The following is a 27,181-nucleotide window of genomic DNA, read 5'->3' as shown; positions in this document are numbered from 1 at the left end:
TAGGCAATAACATGTGTTGATGTTAGTGGCGATGACATGGACAAAGTCGAAGGTTATTGGCAAATATGTTGATGGCATGCATCAACATTATAGGTGACATAATAAATCGATGTTTGTGTCTATGGCAGGAGACAATGTGGTCGAGTGTGGATCTTTTGTGTCAACAGTGTGCATCAACTTTACAGGCGATAACTTGTGTTTACTTTATGAGTAATGGTGGATGACGATAATCTGTTAATGTTATAATTGTATGATTGTTGAAGAGAGATTACAATAGAGTAATGATGGTTGAATAACTATAAATGCATCATGGCGATTATAAGATTGTATCGGGTGATGATATTCCAATAATAGTTTTGGTTGGTGGCAGTTCAACGATTATGGCCGAACAATGAATATTTGGTCATAATGGTCATGCAGTGGTAGTTTGGCCATATTAGTTGTACGATAATAGTGATTAGATGACGATGATCTGATGGTGGTGGTGGTGGTAGGACTATGATGATCCAATAATGATAGTTGGGCAGCAATAGTTAGAGAGTTGTGGTCTTTTTACAAGTTTGGAGAAGATAACCGATGAGACAAACTCATCGATGACATAAATGATTCGATGTGAGTCCAAATTAAGCAAAATCAAACACATAAAAGTTATTTGAAAACTCCATAATATTAATTGAATAACCAAAACTATCTCAAAAATTACGTTTTTGGCACTCAAACTTTCTCCATAAATACAGAAATAAAAAAATAAATAAATGAAATCATTAAAGTAACAAAGCACGACTCTTAAAGAAATTGTCTGCCGGGCTGGAACCAAGCATGACCACTTCCAATTTCAAAGCATACATTACTCCGTCGGCTGCCCCAAATTTCCCACCAGAGAAAAACCCTAATCGCCAAATCGAAAATTTGAATCCCTTATCCCTTAATTAGTCAAAAAGAGACGACAAACTTCCAGACTTAAGAATCTTTCAATCCTTTCCTCCGGATCGCTATAAATACCCGCTTTCGGTAGCCAAATTGCGTTACATCTATACTTCCAACTTCCTCTGCGACTCTTATCATCTTTGGTCATCTCCTCTGCGACTCACTCGGATTTCTAATGGGCGAAGGATTGAAGAAGATGTTCAACGATAAGTACTCCTCATATCAGGCCGAGGAGGAAGAAGATCTCGGCGAGGACACCGATTCCGGCGGAGAATCGGATTCCGCACCGTCGCCCCGAAGCCAGCTACAGAGATCGCCTTCATCTCGCTTCGATTCCGACAACCCACTTTACGATTTCTCCTACCTCGTCGAGCAGCTACCTGTGAAGTATGTATTTGTTCTTTACAGCTGTATTTATGAAAATTTTTGTTTATTTTCTTGAAAGTTATTGACTTTGTTTGGATCGTATGGTATAAAGTGTTCAGAAACATTCAACCATGCCGAAGAAATGGTTTTTTTTTAATTAATCTCCATCTGGAAAAGGGCTTTTCACTTCAGATTGCTTCTTTAGTCTCTTTGGATCTTGTTCTTGTTTCTGTCATCAATTGCCTTGTTTTAGGCTATTTTCTTGAAAATTTAAAATGTTTTATTTTGTTTGATATTGATTATTTGAAATCAGAAGTTAGGAAATACATCTGAATAAAGTGATTGCAGGCAACGTTTGATGAAGATGAGAACTGAAGATTTTATCGTCTGGTTTTTCAATATTTATCCTGAATGACTTTCTTTCTCTTTGTTTAAAGCTTTAAACTTTAGTACTGAACCGAAGGCTAAACCTTTACTAGATCTATATTAAGAGTTGCATACAATATCTGAATCAGTTATCCCTAATTCGATCACTCGATTTTTCTTTTTAGTTCTATGTATGCATTAAAATCTTATTATTTTCAAAATTAAGACCCCATTTTTTTAAATCTAACTGCAAGTCTGTGTATTTAGGAATCAAACATCCCAATCATTGAACATCTATTTATGTAATTTGTCATGGTGATTCTTCTTTCTAAGCCATTCACGCTTGTTAGAGTCAGTAATGGGGTTTTAAATTTGCCTCCCAAGCTGTAATCTTTGAGCTTAAGGCTTTGTTTGGGATGGCTTTCTTAGGGGCTGTTTGGTAGCAGGATTTAGGCCGGATTTGAGGCGGATTTGAGCGAAATCAAGCCAAACGGCCTAAAATACAAAACCAAATCTCACAGCAAATGAAAGCTATCATAGATGGAAAACTCCGCCTTATCCCGGATTTACGAAATCCTATTTTTTGTCGGATTTACGAAATTCATTGGCTCCAGAGGAAGAGTCTGCTTGTAAAATCCGCTCTATAGTCAAACAGTAACACAGGATTTAATAGGATTTATCATGAATGTTACCGAACAGTTTTCAGGATTTAGGCCCTTCAGGATTTCCATAATCCGGATTTAGCGGATTTACTAAATCCTATTTAAATCAAATCCTCGGTGCTACCAAACAGCCCCTAAATTTAAGGAAATATTAAACTTGGTCTTGATTTTTAATAAATAATTAGCATTTTGAAGTGAGAGTTTTATGAAAGGGCTGTTTGGTATCCTATCTTAAGTATGATTTAAGCAAGATTTAGCAATTTGGAGGTTTTAAATCTTCTTGTTTTGATAAATCCCATTTCAACCTATTTATTGGTGAAAGCCATAATTTTTCTTATTTATACAAATATTAAATCATCTAATAAATAGCCAAACAATTTATTAGAACTCTACAAGATTTAAATTCTTTCTAGATTTACAAAATCCTACTAGCCTTAATCCTTTGTTATTGGGCTTTGCAGGAAAGGTCTCTCCAAATACTACCAGGGAAAGTCTCAATCATTCACATCCCTCTTAGAAGTAAATTCTTTGGAAGATCTTCCCAAGAAGGAGAAAGAGGTTATCTACCCAAGAAAGATGAAGTCCTGCAAGAGCTATACAAATCTGGATTTGGCTGAAATGTCTGTTTCTTTATCATCTGAGAACAAAACCATTCCAAAGAAGAACCCTCCAGCCATGGCTTCTTGTGCTTCTTCCATTGCCAGAAGCAACAGTGGCGGCTTTCTTAGCTGCGGTCGCCGCCGTCCGCCCATTCCGGTGAACAAACGCCAGTAAACTCGCTTTAGAAGTCCTGTAACCAAGTTAACTAAGGCTTTGTTTGGGACGGCTTTGTTGCTGCTTCTTAAAGCAGCTTTCTTGTTCAATAATTAAAATTTTTGTACTAAAAATCTGCTTTAAGAAGCAATAAGAAAGCCATCCCAAACGAAAGCCTAAACCAGAGTCTTATTGTTTCCTTGTTGAAATTTTTTGTATATAAGAGGGAGGTTCAGGTGGCATTGAGAAACTTCTTTTAAGACTTTTTTGTTAGAAAAATTTGAGTTCAATTTCAATAGTATTTGATTCTGAATTTTGCTGATTTATTGGTCTTCAAAATGTGCTTTATATTCTCTACCACCTAATAAGGCTTTATTTTGTAATATGATGACTATTGCAATTTATTTTTGTGTGGTAAACACTATTAGAACTTAGATGTGTAAACCAATAGAGCTATTATACTAAGGCTTTATTCCGGATGATTTTCTTACTGCTTTGTAAAATTATTTTTTAATATAAAAATCTCTTAAAAGTAGAGAAAAAATAGTGGCCTAAAGTTGTCTTAAATAAAGTCTAAGACTTCGTTTGGAACGGCTTTTTTACTGCTTTCTGAAGCAGCTTGTTAGTACAAATTTTTTTAATTTACGAAATTTTTGTATTAAAAAGTTGCTTTATAAAGCCAAAAAAAAAAAAAAACCGATCCAAACAAAGAATAAATCATCGAATTTGAGCTCATTAAGGATCAAATATGAAAGATTTTTTTTTTTTTAAATCCTAACAAGAAGTTCTTCATCTTTACACATTTCTTCATGACCACAAGATTTCAAAATGTATTTAGGGAAGAAATTTCTTTCTTTTTTGAAGGAAAAAAAAAAGCATTGGAGCTTAGGATCTAAGCAAACAAGCCAGCTTACTCGCACTACATAGAACTACTCCTTCCTTCCATTCGCTAAGAGTATCAGAATAAAGCTTCACCCCCTCAACCAGAATAAAGAAGAATAATACTGATGTGGATATTTATATGATGGTGATGTAAAATTGATATATTTAATTTAAATTTTAATTAAATTTTTTTTTTAAATTATCTTAAGTTGGATTGGATATTTTGATATAATTTTTTATTAATAAATATTAAAAAACACTCCTAACCCATAATTATCCATTAATTACCAATCTTATCCATGATTTTTATTTTATTTGGGCAGTCAAATTTTATTCTTTATAAGCACAATATGAGCTATCTAAATCTTATTAAATTATTTAGTTTATCATTTTTAGCATCTTTTAATAATTAAGAGATGAAAATACATATTTTTTATTTAATTTAAAAATATATATTTAATTGACTTTTTTTGGAAAAATAGATATAAAGTAAAGTATGCGTATAACAATAGTGATGGCCTCATTGAGCCATACATAATTGAATTAGCCTCTATTAATGTTTGGCATGTTCAAAGAAAGATATAATAAGGTTTCGTTTGGGCCGCTTTCTCATTGCTTCTTAAAGTAGCATTTTAGTACAAAATTTTTAATTCAAAAAAAAATTGTACTAGAAAACTACTTTTAAAAGTATAAGAAAGTTGTCCCGCGTGAAGCCTAGGCTTAGTGGAACGGCATTTTTGTTGTTTCTTAAAGCAACTTTTTAATACAAAAATTAAAATTTTTATACGATAAAGTTGTTTTAAGAAGAAACAAAAAAGTCGTCCCAAACGGGCATAAATCTCGTTGGAGCTTTAAGAACGTAATTCAAAATGAGTCATATGTGAGTCTATTGTAAGATATGTATAAAGACGTGTTACTCTTTTTAGAATTATTACATGTTAGAAAATTTGTAGTGGTAAAGTGTGTTTAATATCTTAACTTTTGATAATAGTTTAAGAGTGTGAAAGAAATTGTAAGAGATCAAAATACCAACAACAACTCATATGTTAAAGGTCAAATGGCGATAGTCGAACGACAAAGGTCTATTGATGATGGTGGAGATTGCTGACGATGATCATCTACCGTGATCGTTAGAAAATATTATGGAATTCTTTAACCTCAGCTCTCCCATCTTTCATTCTTGTTGAAACGAGATATTATTTACAGACTTTTTGAGAGAACTAAACATTCCATGATACAGTCCATATTGATCCCCTTGATCATATAATATTTATTCATAATCAAATATCCTTATTGGGAATAGATCTTACTACATGGAGAGTCTCTCTCTCTCTCTCTCTCTCTCTCTCTCTCTCTCTCTCTCTCTCTCTCTCTCTCTCTCTAGCTCTGCAAGCAAAGATCCTAAGAAAAAGCCAATGGTTTCATTTAACAGAAAGGATCTAAAAAAAAATATCCTCAGAGAAACAGACAACAGAAGAGACATAATCAGACAAAGGGCTAAGAGTATTAAGCCTGCGAGCAAAAGCTATTACCGTTAGACTTCCCACAGATCTTCGAATCTGCGGTTCAGACTAATCTACAGACTAATCCAGCTGAAGAACACGACAGAATACTTCAAATTTCATCCATTAAAGAAGATTTAAGTGAAGTTTCTTTCTTTCTTCCTACAGCTTTCGTGGCAGACAAATGGCTTGAAGCAGGATGGAAGGACGGCAGATATTGGAAAATTTAAGGGATGAAAGGAGGCAATAAGGCCTTGAGACCATTCAGGGATTGGTTAGTGAGTCAATTCTAATTCTATATAATATTATGTGCATTTATGTGGACTACTTTGTATTGTTGTATATATTTGTATATATATATATATATATATATATATATATATATATATGTATAATCATCTTAATCCAGCACTAATATCGAGGCATATTTAAATTAGAAACTTTTAAAATTAAATTTGGAATCATTCAAACTCCAATCTCAACAAACTTATAATCAAAGTGTCAAACTAAACGTATTGATAAGACGAACTCAATGACATCAAAATCGGTCTAATCTGAACCCAAATGAGCCAAAATCAGGAGATTGAAATATATTTAAAAGTTCCAAAGCATTAATTGGATAATCAAACAATCTTTAAATATGGCATACGTATAGTGACTATAGTCGAATTGAGTGGCTCGACGAGTCAAATCTAACTAGCTCAAGATCACTTAATTAAGGTACTTAAATGCTTGATGAAAGCCCTATGATCGAGGGAATAAATATGGACCGTTTGATGGAGCAATCCGAATTTGCCATATATTTTCTTCATATATACGGAGCATGCCATTCCCAAAAACCCTATAAATAGAACATCATTTTTCACATGAGGGAAGGAGGAAGGAGGAGATAGAGAGCTATAGAAAGAACACTTTTACATTTTCTAGTTATCATCGTCAATGATCGCCACCAGCTATCGCTATTGATGACCGGCATCAAAAATCACTATCATCTCTAGAATACTGACAAGATTTGATGTCAATGCTGGGTTTATTTTTCTTCCCATGAATATCTATTTCTATAATCCCTATTAAGTAAATTAAGCCATACTGTTGGGGAATATATTAACCCTCTATAGACGCTTGATCTTTGTAGTCTCCCTCTTCTTCAACAATGAAGAAAGGATAATCTTTATATCACTTTCTATATAATGGATTTTACAATTCGGCCAGACTCGTGGTTTTTTCCTTTTATAGGTTTTTCACTTAAAAAGTTCTTTGGTCTTACTACTTTGATTTGTATGTGTTGAATCTTTATATAATGCTAATATATAAAACATACACTCTATCGATTTAAATTTTTTATCTCATAATAGTTTGACGCCGTCTGTGTGAACAATATTCCCAACCTACTTCATCAATGGCTAGCAAACAATATCTCTATCAAGAAAAACAAAATATGGGTAATCAAGTCCCCCTATACCTCACTTTAGAGGATTGTATACATAGGATGGAGAAACTTCAAAGTCAAATCTTTAATTTCAAGAGGAGGCTGGATAACAAAGGGCACCATCACAACATGTTGGAGTCCTCCCTCCACAATATCAATAATATTATGTGGACAACACCAATCAAGGAGCACCTCATTCCCTACAAGCTCATCAAATTCTCTCTAACACAACTAGTTCAACATATCCTCCTCATATTATTCAGTCAACCCATAACCATCAATCAATTGTAGAGAACTTAGATCAACATCATTTTATTGATGCCCCTCTAAATAAAATAAGAGATATACTACAAAGTCTTATTCATGAGCAATTTTCTTTGAGATATAGAATCAATTTACTCATTCACGCACCTTCCAAGAGTTACCACCTTTAAAAATGAAATTTTCCAACATCCTATTCCAGTGGGATTCAAAGTATCCATTATTGATCCATATGATGGATCATTTGATCTCTATGAATATAATTATCATTATAGAACCATCATGCATTTCCAATAAGTCTTTCATGCACTACTTTACTGGTCGTCCCTGTTGTTCTCAAGGGTCAAGCTTGTACTTAGTTCTACTCACTCTCAAGAAATACTATCAACAACTTCACCCACCTTGCTAGACTTTTCTTCGAACAATTTATTATTAATAAAAGAATTATCAAGGACTCATCTAATCTTTCTAAGATTCTTAAAACTGGGGGAGAAACACTAAAAGAGTAATTTAAAGGATTTTCTTTTGAAGCGCATCAAAAATTAAGTATGGATCCTCTTGGAAGTCTCTGCCTTGGACCATTCTACTCGTCATTGAGCCAATCTAATTCATCAAATTGAAGCATAAAAATTAGTGCTAAGACTATCAATGCTCATCGAAAGCAATTTAAGCAATCCTCCACCAAACGTAACAACTCACAAAAGTTTGATCAGCATATACAAAGAAGAAGACATGATAAATCAAAAGATCATTCTCATCAAATTCATTAAGAATCACGTAACTATACTCCTTTAAATACATCAAGGGCTAATATTATGATGGAGATTCAAAATTATGAATATCTAAAGTGGCCAAAGCCCCTAAAAAATGTAATAAGTTGAGATCAATCTCAATATTGTAACTTTCATCGTTCAAAAAGACACTCAACTAAAAAATGTTTTCAATTAAAGAATGAGGCTGATCGTTTGGTTCACCAAGCACATTTATGTCAATATTTACAAGGACAACTTGCAGATCGTTAGACTCATAATATAAGAGATCAGAAGAGTTATGGGGGAGAAATTGTTGGCATTATTAGCTAGGAGTACCTCCATATTTGAAATTACTTGAACGGATTCAAACTTTTAAAAATTTCAACTTGTATATTTCAAATAAGTTTTATTTAAATTTTTAATAATATTTTATATAAATAATTTCTCATATAATAACAACCCTAGGAAAGCACACCCATAAGATAGCATCGAAGGGAATCTAGTAGTGGACAATGTTCTCACTAGAAAAATCTCAAGAGGGCAAGTGGTGGATAAGGTCTCCACCCATAATCCCGTAAAGGCAAATACATGAGGTAGCCTCGAAGGGAAGCCAATAGTGGACAATATCCTCACTAGAAAGATTCCATGAGAGCAACTGATTTACATGGTCACCACTCATTCAGAATTCTCAAATAAATGCCTCAAAAGGTTCATGATTATCTAAAAAAGAAACATTTAAAGGCAAAAGCCCCAACAATTATATGCATACATAAAACCTAAGGAGGCAAAAGCCTCAAAAGGTATATATACACATAAAATCTCATGAGGCATAATCTTATAAGATATATGATTATCTAAAAATGATAGAAGACTACACCTCATAAGGTATAGATACACCAAAAATCTTAGAAGGTTAAAAGCCTCAAAATGCTCAAGATTATTTAAAAACCCATTAAAGAAAAAGACATCAAAAGGAACATGTGTACGTAAAATATTAGAAGAAAAAAAATCTCAGAAGATATATGTACACATAAAATCTCGAAAGTCATAGCCTCAAAATATACAAGTACAAGAAATCTTAAAAGGTTAAAACCTCAAAAAGTACATGTGAAAAAAAAAAAATTTAGAAGGCTAACAACCTCAAAAGTTCAAGATGATCTAAAAACCTTTAAAGATAAATGCCTCAGAAGGAACAAGTATACCTAAAATCTTAGAAGGGAAAATCCTCAAAAGATATATGTACATCCAAAAGCTTGAAAGATATAAGCCTCATAAGTTATATGATTATTCAAAAATCTCAAAAAGCTAAAAGTTTGAAAGATTTTTTTTTCAATTTTATAATATTACTATTAAACACTCCTTTTTCACAATTATCAACATGTTATCAAATTTCAAAGTCTTTAAGACAGCAAAATACTTTTAGGAAGGACTATCTTCAATAGTCCTTAATATTGATTTATGCTCACATTATTGGTACAATGAATTTCTCTTCAACAGTTTCATGGAGGTTTGTTTTTTTAATTTTACTGCATTTTTTTAAGTTGTCTATGATTCACAAGCGCCTATTGGTGCAACTCTTGAGATTATGGCTGCTCACTAAATGGTATGTTGGTTTTTAGAGTATATTGAGATTGTTTTCTCCACTAATTATAATTATTCCAGCTTTTATTTTATAAAAAAAATTTATATATCACTTTTTTCTCCTCATTATGGTTGCATGAATGCACAAATTTACATATCAACTATAGGTGATGCAATATAATGTGAGAGACATTTTCATGTTTTACAATGATAGAACTTGTTCATGTATCTTGTGATGAGTTTTTATTGTGGTTTTAAACTCTTAGTGCCATTAGCCAACAATTCTTCTAAATCCTTCTTAATATTTTTTATCCTGGAATTTCTCTAATCTATGCTACTTTAAGCTATTCAAGAGTTAAATATGGTTTAATCAATATACACACACACACAAAAACATTCCTCCTAGCTATGCCATGACATTCATTTTTTGGCACTTTAATCTTATTTGTTACTCATTCATTTTTTTTTAACTTGGTTAGATGTACTTCGTTCATCTTTCTATTCGATCGTTTCATCACGTAATTATGTTTTCTTATTTTTTTCTAGTTATGCTAGATATATGATACCACTTGTGTGTTTGTTCGCACAACAAAAGATCATCCCATTCATCTTTTAGATGTCATTTCCGGTAATTTTGCTAATTGTCATTTAATTTTGAAGCTTTGTTGTGAATGATCGCTTTTGGATGCTTCTTGTTCTAATTGTATTTGTGTTGGTTCTGTTAGCTTCGTGGTATTTATATGACATATGATGTCATGAATGAAATAACTGATGTACTTTCACTCTTTTTTTATACCTATGTTGTTAAGTATGGAAATTTTCCCTTTCTTAAAGCTCCTAATTTTATGAAGTTGAGATATATTATTATGGTTTAATATTAGTTCATCCATCTTATATTTAGTTTTAATAATTTATTTAAGCTATATATATATATATATATATAAAATTATACAACTAAAATATTTCTCATATGTCATAACATTCCTTTTTTATTGCACTTTAATCTTATTTTAGTGCTCAATCATTTGTTATTGTTTTAATTTGGTTAGATGTAATTAGTTCAACTTTCAATCTTTTGTTCAAGTAATTATATTATCTTAGTTTTTTGCTTATGTTTAGGTCTTATCACATGTATTTTTGTAGGCACAACAAGAGACAAACCTATTCATTTTTTGGATGCCATTTATGGTGAATTAGCTAATAGCCATTTAATTTTGAAGCTTTATTATGAAGGATTGCTATTGGATGATTTGGGTTTTATTCTATTTGTGTTGGTTCTGTCATCTTCATGGCATTTATAGGGCATATTATGTCATTTGTTGTCTTTCTTAAGCTTCTAATTTTTTTGAAGTTGATATATATAATCATGTTTCTATAATTTTAGCTATGGTGACAACACATTAATGTGAATATTTACATAATTCTGCCAATAAAATTGCTACCTAACATTTGATGCTTCAAAATAATATTGCTTGGCGATCATTGTTGGAGGCTGCTAATTGGAAGCATTGCAAATGAAATATTTCCTTTTCTTAAGGTATGAATTCTTTAGTGCACGCCTGCAAATTATTAAACCAAAGTGAAACAATTTTTTTCTAACATTTTCTTAAAAAAAAAGTTTTTATGCAGACTCTTTGTTGGATATGATAACCACCTCAGAATATTTGATGTAAATCATTCTAGTCAGGACTTCAAACAATTTTGTTTTTGACTAAAGTAGATGTTGGATCATTGGGTATTTGTCTATGCCCTTTTATGTCATATTTTTCCATTTTATTATTTAAACATTCATATTTGCTTGCATGCGTATACATCAATATATAGGTAATAGCCATTTCTGATGAGGTAGTTAATGGCTATTGAATTTTGAAGCTTTGTTATGAAAGATTGCTTTTAGATGCTTTGTTTCTTACTATATTTGTGTTGATTCTATTAGCTTTATGGCACTTATAAGGCATAGGAAGTCATGGATGAAATAATCACAACACTTTCACTCTCTTTTGACACCCATGATGCCAAGTATAAAATATTTTCATTTTAAAGCTTCTATTTTTTTTAATTGGGATATATAATCATAATTCTATAATTTTTATGACTATAAACTATAGATTAGATCCACTGGACGAGAAACTTCAATTTGCAAAGCTGTTGAGTCATCAGACTTATATATCCACCTCAGGGATTCATAGAATTTACATTTTTTCATTAAGTTGGGAGAGATCTGCTAAAGCTAGGCAGATAGATAAACTCATTTGTTGTTGCTAAGTGCTGAGGAGAGCAAGAAACTAATAAAAATGATTATTTTTCATCAGCGCGCGCCCCTTGATACTGAGATTCCTCTTACTACCAACCATCAGACATCATCATCTGGCTGGATCTTGCTGGTATCAACAACGAGAAAAAAAACCAAATGAACAATTGGTGGCAACACATGACTTTTGAATATTTTCATAATTTTGTCAAATAAATTGTTACCCAATCCAAATTTTACTCATTGTTTGCATGCTTGAAAGAAGTATTGTTTGGCGGTCATAGTGAGAAGTTGCCAATTGGAATCATTGCAAATGAAATATATTCTTTTGTGGTATGAATCCTTTAACGTACATTTACAAATTATTGAATCTACAAACCAAAGCTTAGAAATGCTAGCTTTGTTTACATTCATTTTGCATCTTTTTAATTAAAAGGAGATAGATAACTTTGAAAACTAATTAACTAAATAATTATATGGAAATTAGTTTTCACCTAATTATTTGATTGTGAGGTTGAATAGAAAAGTATTTTCTATTTTTTATTGGTTTTTGATTTAAAAAAATATTAATAAATTGAATAATCTTATGTGAACCTTAAGAAATAATTTGTGATCACTTGGGATTGGGGTGTCATACATTTGGCATAACAAAGCTAGCAATACATATGTGAGCCTCAAGAAATAATACAATGGCATCTTGTGGCAATCAATAGCCTGGCCAAGGCTAAAAATATTGTTCGAATTTGGGTGCTTTGATCTTTAATAGATTGATTGGTGAGAATGATTCATATTTTCGTACCTTACGTCGAACAAATCCGCCGGTGACTGCGCCGTTTATTACCGTCCAAAAGTTTCCGCCGGAAAATCCGAAGGTATTCGCGTGTTTTCCCGTAGTGTCAACAAAATGTATAAATAGACAATATGCTTATTGATTGGTTGTTATTATAATGTCTGTTTTACACAAGGTATATTATAGAAGGGGCATGGGAGATAATGCTACACAACACATGTTATAGAATAGGCCTGCATGAGTTTGGATTGGTGGATATTAAGCAAGTTTAGGGGCTGTTTGGTTTGCTGTATTTAAAGTGTAAAGTAATCCAAATGCAGGGGTATTGAAAATTTTGGTGTTTGGTTTTGAAGTAAAGTAAAATTTTGATGTAAAAGGAGTGTATTCCAAATACCTCAACTAGTGCATTTGTGGTGTACTCCAAACCCGCTCAAATCGGGTGAGGTACGAATACTGAGCGCAAAAGATTGAAATGTTGGAACAAGGCGCTAACTAGACTCTTCGTCTCTTGCAAACACTAGCCTTCTCTATCATTCTCTCTCCTAAAATTTAAAGAAACGAAATCCCTTCCTGTTGCTCATCCTCACATAATCCATCTCTCATGAGATCTGTAAAGCTCTTCCATCTTCCTAATGAAATCTAGTCTTTGGAGGTGAGCGCTTTCTCTCTTGCAAAATTTAGTCTACAGGTGGTCATCAAGTCGGCGATTGGTGGGGATTTGCGGATCCTCCAAGGAGTCATCGGGCATTTCTATCTGGATCAGGTTCGTGTGCTCTGTTCTCTCACAACTTAAGCAGCCGCAAGCCTCAACTCTCCATCTCACGTTAGGATCCCTCTTCTTCTTGTTGTGTGCGATTGACACACTTCAGCAGCCACCCGATTCCACACCCAAGTAGCCATATGGCTCCAATTCCGACTCCACAGCAGCAACCCAAGTCGCTGGTCTCCGACTCCAAGCTCGACTACGACCACCTCACACTAACTATGGCCTTATCTATTATAGCTTTCTTTTGGAGGATTTTTCTTGAAAGCGATTGATGCTCTCAATGATGTTGTTTACAATCTACCATTTAGGTTGAGTAGTTCTTCATCTATACTTTCTTGAAATTCTTAATGAATAATTAGCTTATAATAACTATTCGCTATACTAACTTTGGCAAAAAAAAAAAAAATTAAAACATGCTAACAATACATTTGTGCGTCCTCTTACAATTGTTATGAACTATCACAAAAGTAGGGGTGTCAATATTTGAAAGGACCCAAAAATCCGACTCGAATTCGACCAGAAAATTTTGGGTTAGGGTCAACCAGGATCCGAAATGGGTTGGGTTCGGGTTCAACTATTCAACCTACTTCAAAAATCCGATCGGGTTTGGATTGACCCTTTGACCCAAAATTGACCCGTTTTTTACCCGAAAATTCATTTTTGACCCGGAAACCCGAGATTGACCCGTTTTTTACCCATTTATGACCCAAAAAGCGGAGATTGATCCATTTTTTTACCCGAAAACTAGCAATTTTTTCACAGGCCCATGCCATTTGGGTCATGTCAGGTTGACCTGGACCCCAAGCGGGTTGGGTTTGGGTCCAAAAAATTAACCCGTTTGCAAAAATGGGTCGGGTTTGAGTTTACCTGAATAGTACTGGGTCAGTTTGGGGTTTGACCCAAACTCGACTCGTGAACAAAAATTGACACCCCTACACAAAAGTATAAAAAGAGATGTATTACTCAAAATAATCATAAGAATATCCATTAATCTTCTAATGATCTTGAGGTTGAAATCTATAGATGATAATTACTTAATCAAAATGTACATATTATTATTTTCTTTTTTTTCACCTTTTCTATTTTCTATTATTTCATCTCAAGTTGAATTAATTTTTCAATGGTATTTGGATAGCTTTGCTTATTTAGACTACTTACAAGTAGGGGAGTAAAAAAATTTAATTAGTGGGCGCATAAATTGATACTTTCTCAAATATCTTAAATCTTTTTAGATGATTTTTTTTTTGCCTTTTTAGTGATATCAATTTTAAAAAAATTTTCTAAAATGATATTTCTTAATAAATTATTAATTCTAAACTTTTATCATCTATGAAAAAAAGTACACTAAAATTTCTCAATTTGATTATTCTTTGAAAATAAGTCAATTTATTTTTTATAAGTTTTTATGCTAAGTTAACTAAAATAAGCAAAAATTAAAGCATAAATTCTTTGTGGCCCACCGGATAAGTTCCTCTTTGGGCGAAACAATTCTATGCGGAGATGTGGTGATTTCTGATTGGCATCTGAACGACGTACGGTGTCCGCACAAAACAATTTATCCCTCATTGGAGGACCAACGTTATTGGGTTCGAACCCTAATTGTGGAACAATTATTAGGTCCGGTGACCGGACGTAGCTCTACGTGCAGTCACCACTGAGATCGCGCCACGTGCTCTTACTCTTTACCGCGCGGCCTGACGACTTAACCCGGACCGGAACCCGGGAATGCTTTGTTCAGGTATTGCTAGGTATTACTTGATATTTGGTCGGTATTGCTCGGTATTGCTAGGTATTGCTTGGCAATAACGTGAAATACCGCTCTGTGAAGACCAATACCGAGCAATACTGAGTAATATCGAGATTTTCTAGAAAAACTCGGTATTGCTCGGTATTACTCGGTATTGCTCGGTATTACTCGGTATTGCTCGGTATTGCTCGGTATTCGTCTTCACATAATGGTATTTCTTGTTATTCCTAAGCAAAATTGACAAATACATAGCAATACCGGGTTGTCATGAATTTAAAAACGCACGTGCGACATACCCACTATTCGCCGGGTCGGGTCCGCGGTTTTGTGCCTGCTGCGCGATCTCAGTGCCGGTCGAACGTAGCTCTACGTCCGTTCACCAGACCACATAAAAGTTCCTAATTGTGTCGGTTTTTTTTTTTATGTTTAAAATAAGTTATTACGGGCTTTCATTGATGGGCCTGCGGGGCCAATGTTCAGTTTCTTTGCAGGCCATCAATGTTGCTTTCGGTTTTTAATAATTAAAATAAATTTCTGTGGGCTTTCATCCCTAGGATCCCCATTGTAGCTCCGCTACTACTTACAAGATAAGAATATGAATTAGATTATATTTTAATATTAGATTAATATTAATCTGCAACATGACAATTTTATTTTACTATTATATTATATTTTAATTTGTGCACATTGTTTATTTTCATTAAAAAAAAAGTTTTAGTTTTTTAAAAATTTTTATTTAAATAAATTAATAAAATGATATTATTTATAATTTTTTAATATGAATTTTATTTTTTTGTTCAGTGCCTTTTTATTTGCATACAAATGAATATTAATAATTATAATTACTTAGAGTTACAAACACAATAATTTTTTTCCCTTTTAACAATGATAATATAACTAAAACATTAATTATATGTGATACATCATCAAAAAATTATCTTGATCGGGCACGAATCTCAAGGCAAAATCAAGTTGGAAACTTCCAAATTAAAATTGAGTCCATTCGAACTCTGATTTGAACAAACTTGTAGTTAAACTGGATGTCTCTGAAATACGAACCCAACGACAGCAAATTCGACTCAATCCGAACCAATTTGGGTCCAAATAAAGGACCAAAAGCATTGTTGGAAGATTCAAATCACAATTTGGACTACCAAATAGTTTACAAACATGACATGCTTATAGTCAAATCGAGTGACTCGACGAGGCAAACCCAATGAGCTTAAGATCACGGAATTCCAACATCATTAAGACATTCAAATGTCAAACGAACGATCCATGATCAAGGGATTGAACATCGATCGTCTATCCAAATCACTCCACATTTACCATTGATCTTCATCCCATTTATGGGCCACACTACTCTAGGAAATATATAAATATACCCCTCCTTTCTCTTGAAAAGGGCCCCTAAGCCTAAGGAGAAAAGAGAGAGATCGGAGATTGCTCTTGCTTCTTTGCCTCCTCGACCACGGCCCGGAGTTCCGCCAGATCACCACCTAATGCCCGGAGTTCCGTGGCATCACTACCTGAGGCCCTGAGCTCTGCCGGACTACCACTTGAGGCCCTGAGTTTCGCCTGACCACCACCTGAAGCCTTGAGCTCCGTTGTACCACCAACTGAGGCCCTGAGTTCCACTAGACCACCACTTGAGGCCCTGAGTTCTGCTGAACCACCACTTGAGGCCCTGATCCGTCGGACCACCACCTAAGGCCCTGAGTTCCACCGAACCACCACTTGAGGCTCTGAGCTCCATCGGACCACCACATGAGGCCCGAAGTTCTGCCTGACCACCACCTTGTTAAGAGAGTTCCTATTTGCATATTTTATCTTCTTGCAACTTATATTATTTTGATGATTCCAAATATTATTGTTTTAAGCTTTATTTTCTCCTAACACTTTTTTGGAAAAATTATTTTTGCTCTTGTGTGGACTAACATTTCAGGATAATCGAACTCCAGACTAATGAAGACTTCAAATCAAAATTCATCATGAGATAGTTTGTAAATTGAAGTTTGTAATTTTTATTATAATTGAGTTTGAGAAAATATAATTTTAATTGAATAAGCTTAGCACACACACTTGGGGAGATCTTTAAAAATCACACTGATTGTATAAGACGAACCTTATTCGTACGGGACGATCAAATCAGTTAATCCCCTCGGAAGAGCAATGGAACGAATAGGAAGTGAGAAAATTTTTCTAAGTCTTGATCGTCCAGACGAATCTCTCAATTCGTCCCGGGATGATCTGCTCTAGATTCTCACTTTGTGCTGAATAGTCCAGACGATTCATCCTGTCCGTACCAGGATGAAATGCTCTATGGAAAATTTTCTTCTAGACAAACTTCTATTCATCCGAGGACGAAATGCTCTCTGGAAAATTTTCGTCCAGACAAAATCCTATTCGTCCCAGGATGAAATGCTTTCTGGAAAATTTTTGTCCAGACGAGCTCCTATTAGTCCCAGGACGAAATGCTCTCTAGAAAATTTTCGTCCAAACAAACTCTCATTCGTCCCAAGATGAAATGCTCTGTCTTTTGAAATTTTGGTAACGTCCTGCAGTTTGTCGAAACCAATCCATGAAATAACTGTTCGTACCAGACGAACATAGTTCGTATGGGACGATGATCGGGTATGAAGTCAGTTCGTATCAATATATATATTGGGTTCGTATGTAACTGATTTAAGTAAATTCGTACGGGACTATCCACTATGTACAGAATTGAATATCACGAGTTTTTGAATGATTTTTCGTGTCTTTCCTATATAAAGTCCAAATAAAATTGTCTCTTAATCTTTTTTCCTACTGATCTTCGTGCCAACTGAAAGGAGAGTTAAGGACAGAGTGTGAGAGAGTGTTTGAAAGAGGATTCTTACTACTGGAGCGTGAAGGATTCACTTGGTACTTAAAGGTAAGAATCTCTACTTATAATTTGTGATTACTTCACTCTTTTCTCTCGTCCTTCTAGATTTCTTGTGAGAAGATCTGTCAAGGAGATTCGGTTCTCTGCCGACACTTGGAGAGTGTGAACAGACGAATGGTTCTCTACCTACACTTGGAGAGTGTGAAAGGACGAAGGGTTCTCTGCCTACACTGGGAGAGTGTGAAAAACGAACGGTTCTCTGCCAACACTTGGAGAGTGTAAAAGGACGACAGTTCTCTGCTGCACCGGGTAGTGGTGGAAGATAATTTTGTAAAGGCTTCTCCGCCTTGCTGTGGGTTCAAAAGGAGAGTCACTAGTGATATTAGTGCAATACTCAAAGTGTGCCTCCGGGGAGTGGATGTAGGTCATGTTTGACCGAACCACTATAAGTCTTATGTCTTTTTATTTTCCGTTGCTTTTGTTTTTACTGTTTTAACTTGTGGTTGAAAAATGTTTTCTACAAAATTCACTAAAGTTATTTTTGGTATAAAAAAAGAGGGATAAATTACCCCCCCTCTTGGTTAGCCGCTGGGACATAAGCTTAGGTTTAACAACCTAATTTATATTAAACAAGTTTCAACACACCTGATGCCCATACTTCAGCCAGACTAACACTTGAGGCATGGAGTTCTGTCGGACCACCACCTCAGGCCCGAAGTTCTGCCGGACCACCACTTAAGGCCCGAACTTCTGTCGGACCACCACCTAAGGCCCGAACTTCTACCTGACCACCACTTGAGGCCCGGAGTTCAGCCGAACCACCACTTAACACCCGAAGTTCTACCAAACCACCACTTGATACTTGAAGTTTTGTTGGACCAGCATTTGACGTCTGGAGTTCCACCATCTGAAGCCAGACTTTTGCTGAACCATCGCCCGAAGCTGAAGTTCTGCCAAACCACCTCCAAGCTACCAACTAATGCCCGCATTTTCAAGTAGTACCAGACTTCTGCCTGTCCACTAAGTGACGCTGGACTTCCATCCCCGTTTGTCACTATATTGCAACCGTACGGTTGACATTTGTAATATGATCGCCTTTAAGGACGAGTTAGTCTATTGTAATCTACTCAAATTTTAATGGAATCATTTTCAATTGGGCCAAATCCCATGGTTTTTCCCTTTTCCAAGGTATTTCAAGTAAAAAAAATCTTGTGTTATCTATGTGTGAGCTGGATATTCGTACAACACTAATACGTAGGATTTTAACTCTATCGTCGTGTATACTCTAGTCTGTAACATTATGAATTTTTATTTTAAAATTGTTATTATCCGAAAATTGTTGTATATATATTTTATATACAAACTATTGAATTTTAAATATATTTTATATTCATATTTTTTAAATAAATTTGCTCACAAACGAACCAGTTGAGTGAAAACTTTTTCAATCTTTGCTTATGAATTCATAAAATTAGCTCCATATAGTATTTTAATTTTATTTTATTAAGTGAGAATAATCATATGCCTTCTTGTGATCTTTATATAAAAAAAACAGGGTTATTTATCTGCAATCATATTTTATTCTCTTAAAAACTAAATTCATCTGCAATCATATTTTCTCTTACATTAGTTTTTTTTTTTTTTTTTTTTTTTTTTTTTTTTTTTTTAAATTGGGGGCAAAGCACATATCATTAATTATAAAAGAAGAAATACAACAACTCTAACACCATTTCTAAGTAATGGTAAAGAGAGCTGTAACAAAAAATAAAACCACAAAAATGGGAAAGACAAAATTCGAGGGGGACTCAGGATAAAAGGATCCGATTGGGATGGACTAGCACAATATCATAAGAACATTAGTCAATAGTCCACAAAAACTGCAATTGAAGGGCCCCTTGAGGGTGCTGAAACAGCCAGACCATATGCATATGGAAGATAGGAATCAAGGCCATCCAAGGGGAATCCAAACCGATCGGATCCACACATCATCTTCCTAGAAAGGAGCTGAAGAGAGAGGGGAAGACACAAAAAATATCTTTAGTATTTCTCCATCTAGAAATCCTCACAGAAATAGAACGGATAACTTTGCTAGGATGAAGAGAGGGGAGGCAGCAGTGTTCCCAAATCGTCTATCATTGCGCTCTCTCCACAAAAAATAAATAGAACCACAAATGACCAAAAAGCATAAATTCTTCTCCCAAACCTTATGGTGTTGTAATTCATCAATATACTCAAACATTTATAAAAGAGCCGGCCTCAGGAGAAATCCATCCAAAAAAGAAAGCAGCGAGGAGACAATAGAAACTGAAAATTCACATTGAAAAAAAAGGTGCAGCGAACTTTCATTCTCATCCTTGCAAAAGGGGCAAACTGTATCAATTTAAATATTCTTTTTTTTTTTCAAAAACGTCTGCCGTTTTAAGGCCCCCAAGAATTGCCACCTAGGTGTAAGAGGAGTACCTAAGAATGTACCTCTTATTCCAAATAAATTTAAACCATGGAACCATATCCAGCTTAGAGAAGAAATGCAATCTAAAGGATTTAAAACTTGGCTTAACCGACCCCATCCACATGAACTTTTATTCTATCCAGTGAACGCACGCTCCTCTACGTTCGGATCTAGGCAAAAAAAGCACAATACTGAGTACCGAGAACCGAGTTGTACCGAGTTTTTAAAAAAAACTCGGTATTGCGCTGTTTTGGTCTAAAACCGAACGTAGAGGAGCGTACATTCACTGGATGTAATAAAAGTTCCATCCACATAACCTTATTAGCAAAATTAGCCAGAATAGGAACCAAACTGATTTTTAAAGCAGCATGAGATGGAATGATATTAGGGAGAGACCAAACCCCATCCCTAATGTAATTGTGGAGCCAAACAGGAAGGGACCCTGGCGGTTGCAAAAATTCAGAGACAGCAATGCCATCAGACCAAGGGTCCAATAAGAAGGAAAGCTTACAATCAGAAGAGGAAACATTAAGCTTAATGTTCTCCTTAATGATAGAAGCAGCGAGGCAGATAAATTTCCAAAACTTAGAAGATGAGGATGGAGGCTGTTTCCAAGGCGAGTGATACTTAAACCGAAACCAGTCAGCAGCCAAAGAGTCCAAAGTGAGAAATCTCCATATAAGGAACACCCAAAGCCATGATAAAGAGATTGGGTAGAAGGGATACCCAAACCCCCATAAGATAAAGGGAGGCAAGTCTTATTCCAAGCAATAAGATGAAGCTTTTTATCCGTTATGACACCATGCAATAAGAATCTAGAACACAACTTATCAATAAATTTGGTGCAGGCTTTAGGTAAGATAATCCCTCTAATCCTGTAGGCAATCATATTAGCAATGGTGAATATGAGGAATTGTAATCTACCTGCAAAAGAAAGAAATTTTACTTTCCAACCATCAAGTAGAGTAGAAATTCTACTCAGAAGTGGTTGGAAGTGAGTGTAAATCTGATTTTTAGTAGATATGAGAATGCCAAGATACTTGATATAAGAGTCAGCTTGGGAGAAGCCAACATAAGAAATGATATCATTGGGAGCCACACAGTTCCAAAAAAAAAGAATAGAGCTTTTCCCGTAATTAATATGAAGCCCAAAAATAGCCGTAAAGGAAGAAATAGTTTCTTTTAAGCACAAGACATTATCTGTGGAAGCAACCCCTAACACCAAAACATCATTCGCATATAGTAGATGATTGAGATTGGACGTGCCCGATTGAATTCCCAAAAAATTGCTATCCGATCTAAAGCACATGAGAAGGCATCCATCACAATGGTGAAGAGCAAAGGGGAAATAGGGCAGCCTTGCCTCAGCACCGAGGAGGATAAAAAATAGCCTTCGAGCACGTCGTTGATGCATAAAGAAAAGGGAACATAAAAAATGCAACCTTTAATCCAGTTTATGAACAATTAGGGGAAGCCTTTTAAATGCAACCTGGAGATAAGGAACTCCCTCGACACCGTATCAAAAGACTTTTTAATATCCAATTTGGCACAAAAGAAGTTGTTACTAGCCTTTACATTAAATTCCTTCAACAATTCGGAGGCAAGGATGATATTATCAGAGGAAATTCGATTGCTAATGAAACCAGCTTGGCTTCCGTGGATGATATGAGTCAAAAGGTTCTTTAAACAATTTGCCAAAAGTTTAGCAATAATTTTGTAGAACACATTGCATAAAGAAATGGGACGGTAGTCAGCAATGTTAATAGCATGAGATCTGAATGAAGGCTATAGTAGTAGTTTTAACGTGCTGGGGAGATGCCCAGAGGTAAACAAATTTTTTACCGCATTGCAGGCGTGCAACCTAATGATATCCCACATAGATTTGTAAAATTCAAAGGTAAACTCATCAGGGCCAGCAGTGGAGGAGGCCGACCCACCAAAGACCACAACTTTAATATCAGAATCTGAAAAATGGGGCAATGAGTGAATCTCTGAGATGGGGGGTTCCATTCTGGATATTCGAGTTATAGAGATTTTTGAAATATTGAATTACAACATGAGCAATATCATCATGAGACGTGAAATGGCCCCTCATTAGTGGAAAGCTCAATGATTCTACAAGAATCTTTTCGGGTTTTAATCATGGCATAAAGAAAGCCTAGGTCATCTTCCAAGGATAGCCATTTAGCTTTTACCCGTTGGATAATCCAGCTACTCCAGACAGACTGAACTGTAGCAAGAGCGGAGCTAATGCCTTTTAAGGTCTCATTGAGGTTCAAGTCAAGCTGATTATTAGTAAGCATAAGTAGACATTCCCGTTGGCGGCATTGGAGGACCTTGATTCTGGATGAAATAAAGTTAGAACATGATCAATCCTGACATTTCACATACTCCTTAAGATGTTAGAGTTTGGAGTAAAGAACCCCAATAGGACTAACGTTAGGGGTGTCAACTTTTAACCCGACCCGGAAAATCCGGGTTGAACCCGACCCGTTTGATAAACGGGTCGGGTTCGGGTTCGTAGATTTGACCCGTTTGATTAAACGGGTCGGGTCAGGTTGACCCCCGGCGGGTTGCCGGGTCAACCCGACAACCCGTTTAATTTAAAAAAATTTGAAATGTCCCGCCCGGCTGCCCGCTACCCCAGCCCGAGCCGCCCAAACGGGTCGGGTTCGGGTTGACCCGTTTAGAAATAGAAACTGCCAGGGAAGACAAATGTTGCCACAACAAGACCCGATCAGCTGGAGAATTTGCTGCATAGACAATAGACAAGCAAAAGGGATGCCCGATGGCAACAAACACAGTGCCATGAATGAGATGAGGATGAACAATAGAAGGTGAAAAAGAAACAACATTCGAATTCCATTTAATCCAAATCTTCCCAGGAGCAAATAAAGTAACATTATTACAGCTTTCCTCAATAGGAAAAATGAGATGAGAGTTCAACAACCAGGCGTCATCCAAAGCCGAAGAAGGGATCTTTGCTTCTAGAATACATAACCTGATATTAGTTGTAGATTTAGACTTTGTTTTTATCACTTTTTTGCTGGTTTTAACACAATAAAATTTTTTACTAAAAAGTTGCTTTAAAAATCAATAAAAAAGTTGACTCAAATTGGGACGGCATTTTCACTTAATTTAAAAGCAATTTTATAATCTAAAATTTTTTTATAAAAATTTTGTACTAAAAAGTTATTTTAAAAAACACAAAAAAATCCATTTGAAGTTTTGCTTTTTTGTCGCTTTTTAAAAAGTTGTTTTTGAACCGGCTTTTAAAATAACTTTTTAGCATAAAATTTTTCTTGAATTATAAAAATAATAAAAAAATCTTCCCAAGGCCTTAAACACAGAAAACATATCATCAAGGTTTTGCTAAGGAATGTTATTATCATCATTTTTTAATATTTATATTATTTATTTAACGATTAGAGAGAGAGTAGAGAGAGAGAGAGAGAGAGAGAGAGAGAGGTCCATAAACGTAGTTATCCGATAAGCTCATTTACCTAACTTTCACAAAAAAAAAAATCCACCTGGCATCCGTGTACTGCACGCATTTTTTCTACTATATCTTGACATAATTTGTAAGATTCTGAAAATATATGAAGCAAATTTATTATTTAATTATTAAATTATATGACATCTTAAATATTAAAATTAGATAAAATTTTAAATTTTAAAAATCAACATACAGTTATTTTGATCAGAGTTGTGAATAAATTCAATTGACGTTTAACACAAAATATGTTAAGAAAAATTTAAAATAGATTTAAAATTTAATAAAAATAAAATATAAAATTATAAAGATGAATATAATTTTTACATTTAATATAATATATAAAAATTTTATATTGTTAATTTTTATAAATATTAATTCCACCCTTCCAACAACCCAAATTCATAATCCAACCCAATTTCAATCTATATCTAAATAACTTCTAAAAATTAAAGGGGATCTACATACATATGACCTTATACCATTTAATCTTATTTATATATCTAACCTCTAAAATTTTAAAATTACATACATACCACCTATGTATCACTTGCATATGTTAGATATGTAAATAGAATAATATGAACGGATATTTATGTAAATCCCTCATTTTTTAATCCCAAATTATAAGGGAGTTCTTTTTTTATTATTGAATTTGCTTACATAGACTTTTAAATTAAAAATTACAACAAACAAAATTATACTAAAAAAATCATTAAAATAAAATAAATTATATTTTTTATAAAATTAGTCAATTCAACAAGATCAAGACTTGTTTGATAGTTTTTCCATTGAATAGATCAAACCAGCCGATACGATCTGATTTTCAAAATGGTGACGCCTTGTATACATAATAAATTTAAAATTTATTATAAATTATTGTAATATAAATAAAATTTTAAAAAATAAATTTATCAAATTTTGAATTAATAATATATTTAATATTTTTTAAAAATAGCACATAAATTGCATTTTTTTTTTATATATTTCTTGTTGGCAAACTCTCAAACGGAATAGCAAAGGTGAGCTGCACCTGTCACACTTTCAGTCTCTCTCAGCTTTTCCAAGCCCACTTTTTGATCTTCATCCCTTCTCGATAAAATCATCTACATCTGATCGGCAACTCGCCAACTTAACGATTTTACTATGCCTATGCCGTCCCTCAACCCCGACTCCGCCGGCGCCACTGCAGCCGCAGCACAAGCCACCGGAGGATATCCAAAGCGCGATCTCGCTTCCCTTCTCGCCGCAGCTCGCCCGTTCCTACGCGACGAGGCCGACGCCGTCCCTTCCGACCCCGCCCTTTCCACACTCCTCTCCGCACTCCGCGCAGCCGGCGCCGGGGAGTGCTGGCACAAGCACGGCACCTTCCTCGCCCACCTTATTGGTGTCCACCGCATCTTAACCCTATGGGGCGCTCCCCTATCCGTGGCCCGTTGCGGCCTCTACCACTCCGCGTACTCCAACTCCTATGTTAACCTCGCCATCTTCGAACCCGGCGCCACCTCTCGCGACGCCCTCAGCCTCTCTCTCGGCCCCTCCGCCGAGCGCCTCGTCCACCTCTTCTGCATCGTCCCCCGCCAACAAATCATCCACGATTTCCTCCTATTCCGTTACTCCGACGCAGAGCTCACCGATCATCTCATCGCCTCCGCCGATTCGGCCCACCGTGGCATCGAAGAGCCCTGGCGTCAGAAGATCAACGCCCTGGTTCCGCCACAGGGGATTTATGTTAAGCACATAAGAACCGGGGAAGACGTTCTGGTTTCACGCCGGGTGATCGCGGCGTTTTTACTAATGACCATGGCGGATTTCAGCGACCAGTTGTTCGGGTTCCAGGATCGACTCTTTAACAACGAAAACGGCCGGCTTGAATTCTCCGGAAACAATGTTTCCGGCGCTCTGTGGCCGGGGGACGCCAGACCTGGGTTATGGATGAATTCTATTTCACGGATGGGGGCGATCTATAATCTAATGGTGAAGGAAGAAGAGATATACATGGAGGAGAAGAGGAGAGAAGGAAGAAGAGTTGCAGAAGAAGACGAGGACATAGAACTGCTAATTCCGCCGGTGTTCGAGAGCTGCACTAGGGTTCTGGACGCTGACGATCAGAGAACAGCGAGGGACTTGTACTGGGAGGCGGTGGCCGGCGGCGGAGACGGAGGGGAGAAGACGGAGAAGCTGTTGAGGAGCTGTGAGAAGAATCCATTCATTGGAGAGCCGCATGTGGTTCTGGCGCAGGTTTATCTGGGGATGGAGCGGTGGGAGGAGGCGGAGAGAGAGGCGGCGATAGGGCTGAGGCTCATGTTGGAATGGGGAAGCGGATGGGATAAGAGAGTGACTTGGGAGGGCTGGATTGCTTGGGTTAGGGTTTTGCTCTTGAAGGCCAAGGAGAAGGATTGGCCCAACAATGCTTGGGGTATTCTTAATCTTGGCTTAGTTAGGTGAAGGAGTGTATAACATGGCAAATTATTGCGTCTGGTGTCCGGATTAGTCCGGACACCAATCCGGTGTCGAAATCCGGACACCAAAATACATCGGGACCCAGTGTATTTGGGTGACGTGGCATCACCGGATTGGATGTCCGGACATCTAGTGACCGGACGCAATAATTCGCCGTATAACATAATAGTATATAATTGTGTACTCCTACTCATAAATTATATGAGTAGGAGTATATATATATATATATATATATGAAATAAAATGATATGTATGTAAATCCGCCTAGATTAAATTGAGACTCTTCCATTCCATCAATAAATTCATCAAGTAGACATCAAGGGGGTGAATTGGTATTCCAAAAAAATTTGCAATTAATGAAATCTAAATACAACAACAACAACAACATCAAGCCTTTATCCCACTACGTGGGGTCGGCTACATGAATCCTTTTTCTTCATTCTATCATATTAAAAGTCAAATTCTCATTTAAATCTAATAAAGAAAGGTCATTCCTAATATTTTCTAACCAAGTCTTTTTAGGTCTACCCCTACCTTTTTTAACATAAGTCAAATCTGATACTTCTACTCTCCTAACCGGATCATCGGAAGGCCGCCGTTTTATGTGACCAAACCATCTAAGGCGACTCTCTCTAATCTTATCTTCTACTGGAGCAACTCCAACATTTTCACGTATATGCTAAATGTGAAAATAAAAATTGCAATCAAAAGTAAATATGTACAAACCAATTTTTACATAACTTGGCCCTAACTAGCCTACGTTCATACATAATCCTCACCCAAGTTAAAATTCTTCGAGTCCATCAAGGCTTCATTTGAGACAGCTTTCTTACTGTTTTCTAAAGTAGACTCGTTTTGTATTAGAAAGACGTTTT

General features: G+C 35.6%; 2 protein-coding genes and 1 long non-coding RNA gene across 3 annotated transcripts; all 3 read left to right on the top strand.

The window, feature by feature from the left end:
• The first annotated feature begins 855 nt into the window (after nt 1–855).
• LOC110097890 lies at nt 856–3,398 on the top strand. Its single transcript, XM_020824527.2, has 2 exons — nt 856–1,314; nt 2,783–3,398. The coding sequence occupies exons 1-2, from the start codon at nt 1,103–1,105 to the stop codon at nt 3,093–3,095; spliced, it is 525 nt and encodes a 174-aa protein (XP_020680186.1). The 5' UTR covers nt 856–1,102; the 3' UTR covers nt 3,096–3,398.
• Nucleotides 3,399–5,798: 2,400 nt separating this feature from the next.
• On the top strand, nt 5,799–26,620 carry LOC114579622. Its single transcript, XR_003700707.1, has 3 exons — nt 5,799–5,847; nt 17,032–17,034; nt 26,519–26,620. It is a non-coding gene; the product is annotated as an uncharacterized LOC114579622 (long non-coding RNA).
• On the top strand, nt 24,854–26,518 carry LOC110097881. The gene has a single exon (XM_020824516.2). It carries the CDS (start codon nt 24,990–24,992, stop codon nt 26,289–26,291), a length of 1,302 nt encoding a protein of 433 aa, XP_020680175.2. The 5' UTR covers nt 24,854–24,989; the 3' UTR covers nt 26,292–26,518.
• Nucleotides 26,621–27,181: the final 561 nt, after the last annotated feature.

Source organism: Dendrobium catenatum, unplaced genomic scaffold, assembly GCF_001605985.2.
Source record: "Dendrobium catenatum unplaced genomic scaffold, ASM160598v2 fragScaff_scaffold_574, whole genome shotgun sequence".
NCBI lineage: Eukaryota > Viridiplantae > Streptophyta > Magnoliopsida > Asparagales > Orchidaceae > Dendrobium > Dendrobium catenatum.
This window is presented reverse-complemented; position numbering and strand designations above follow the sequence as displayed.

Excerpts from the sequence above, each read along its gene's own strand:
- LOC110097890 (XM_020824527.2), top strand. The coding sequence starts at position 1,103 with ATGGGCGAAGGATTGAAGAAGATGTTCAACGATAAGTACTCCTCATAT. Across the intron at positions 1,315-2,782 it reads GTCGAGCAGCTACCTGTGAA|GAAAGGTCTCTCCAAATACT; the intron begins GTATGTATTTGT and ends TGGGCTTTGCAG.
- LOC110097881 (XM_020824516.2), top strand. The coding sequence starts at position 24,990 with ATGCCTATGCCGTCCCTCAACCCCGACTCCGCCGGCGCCACTGCAGCC.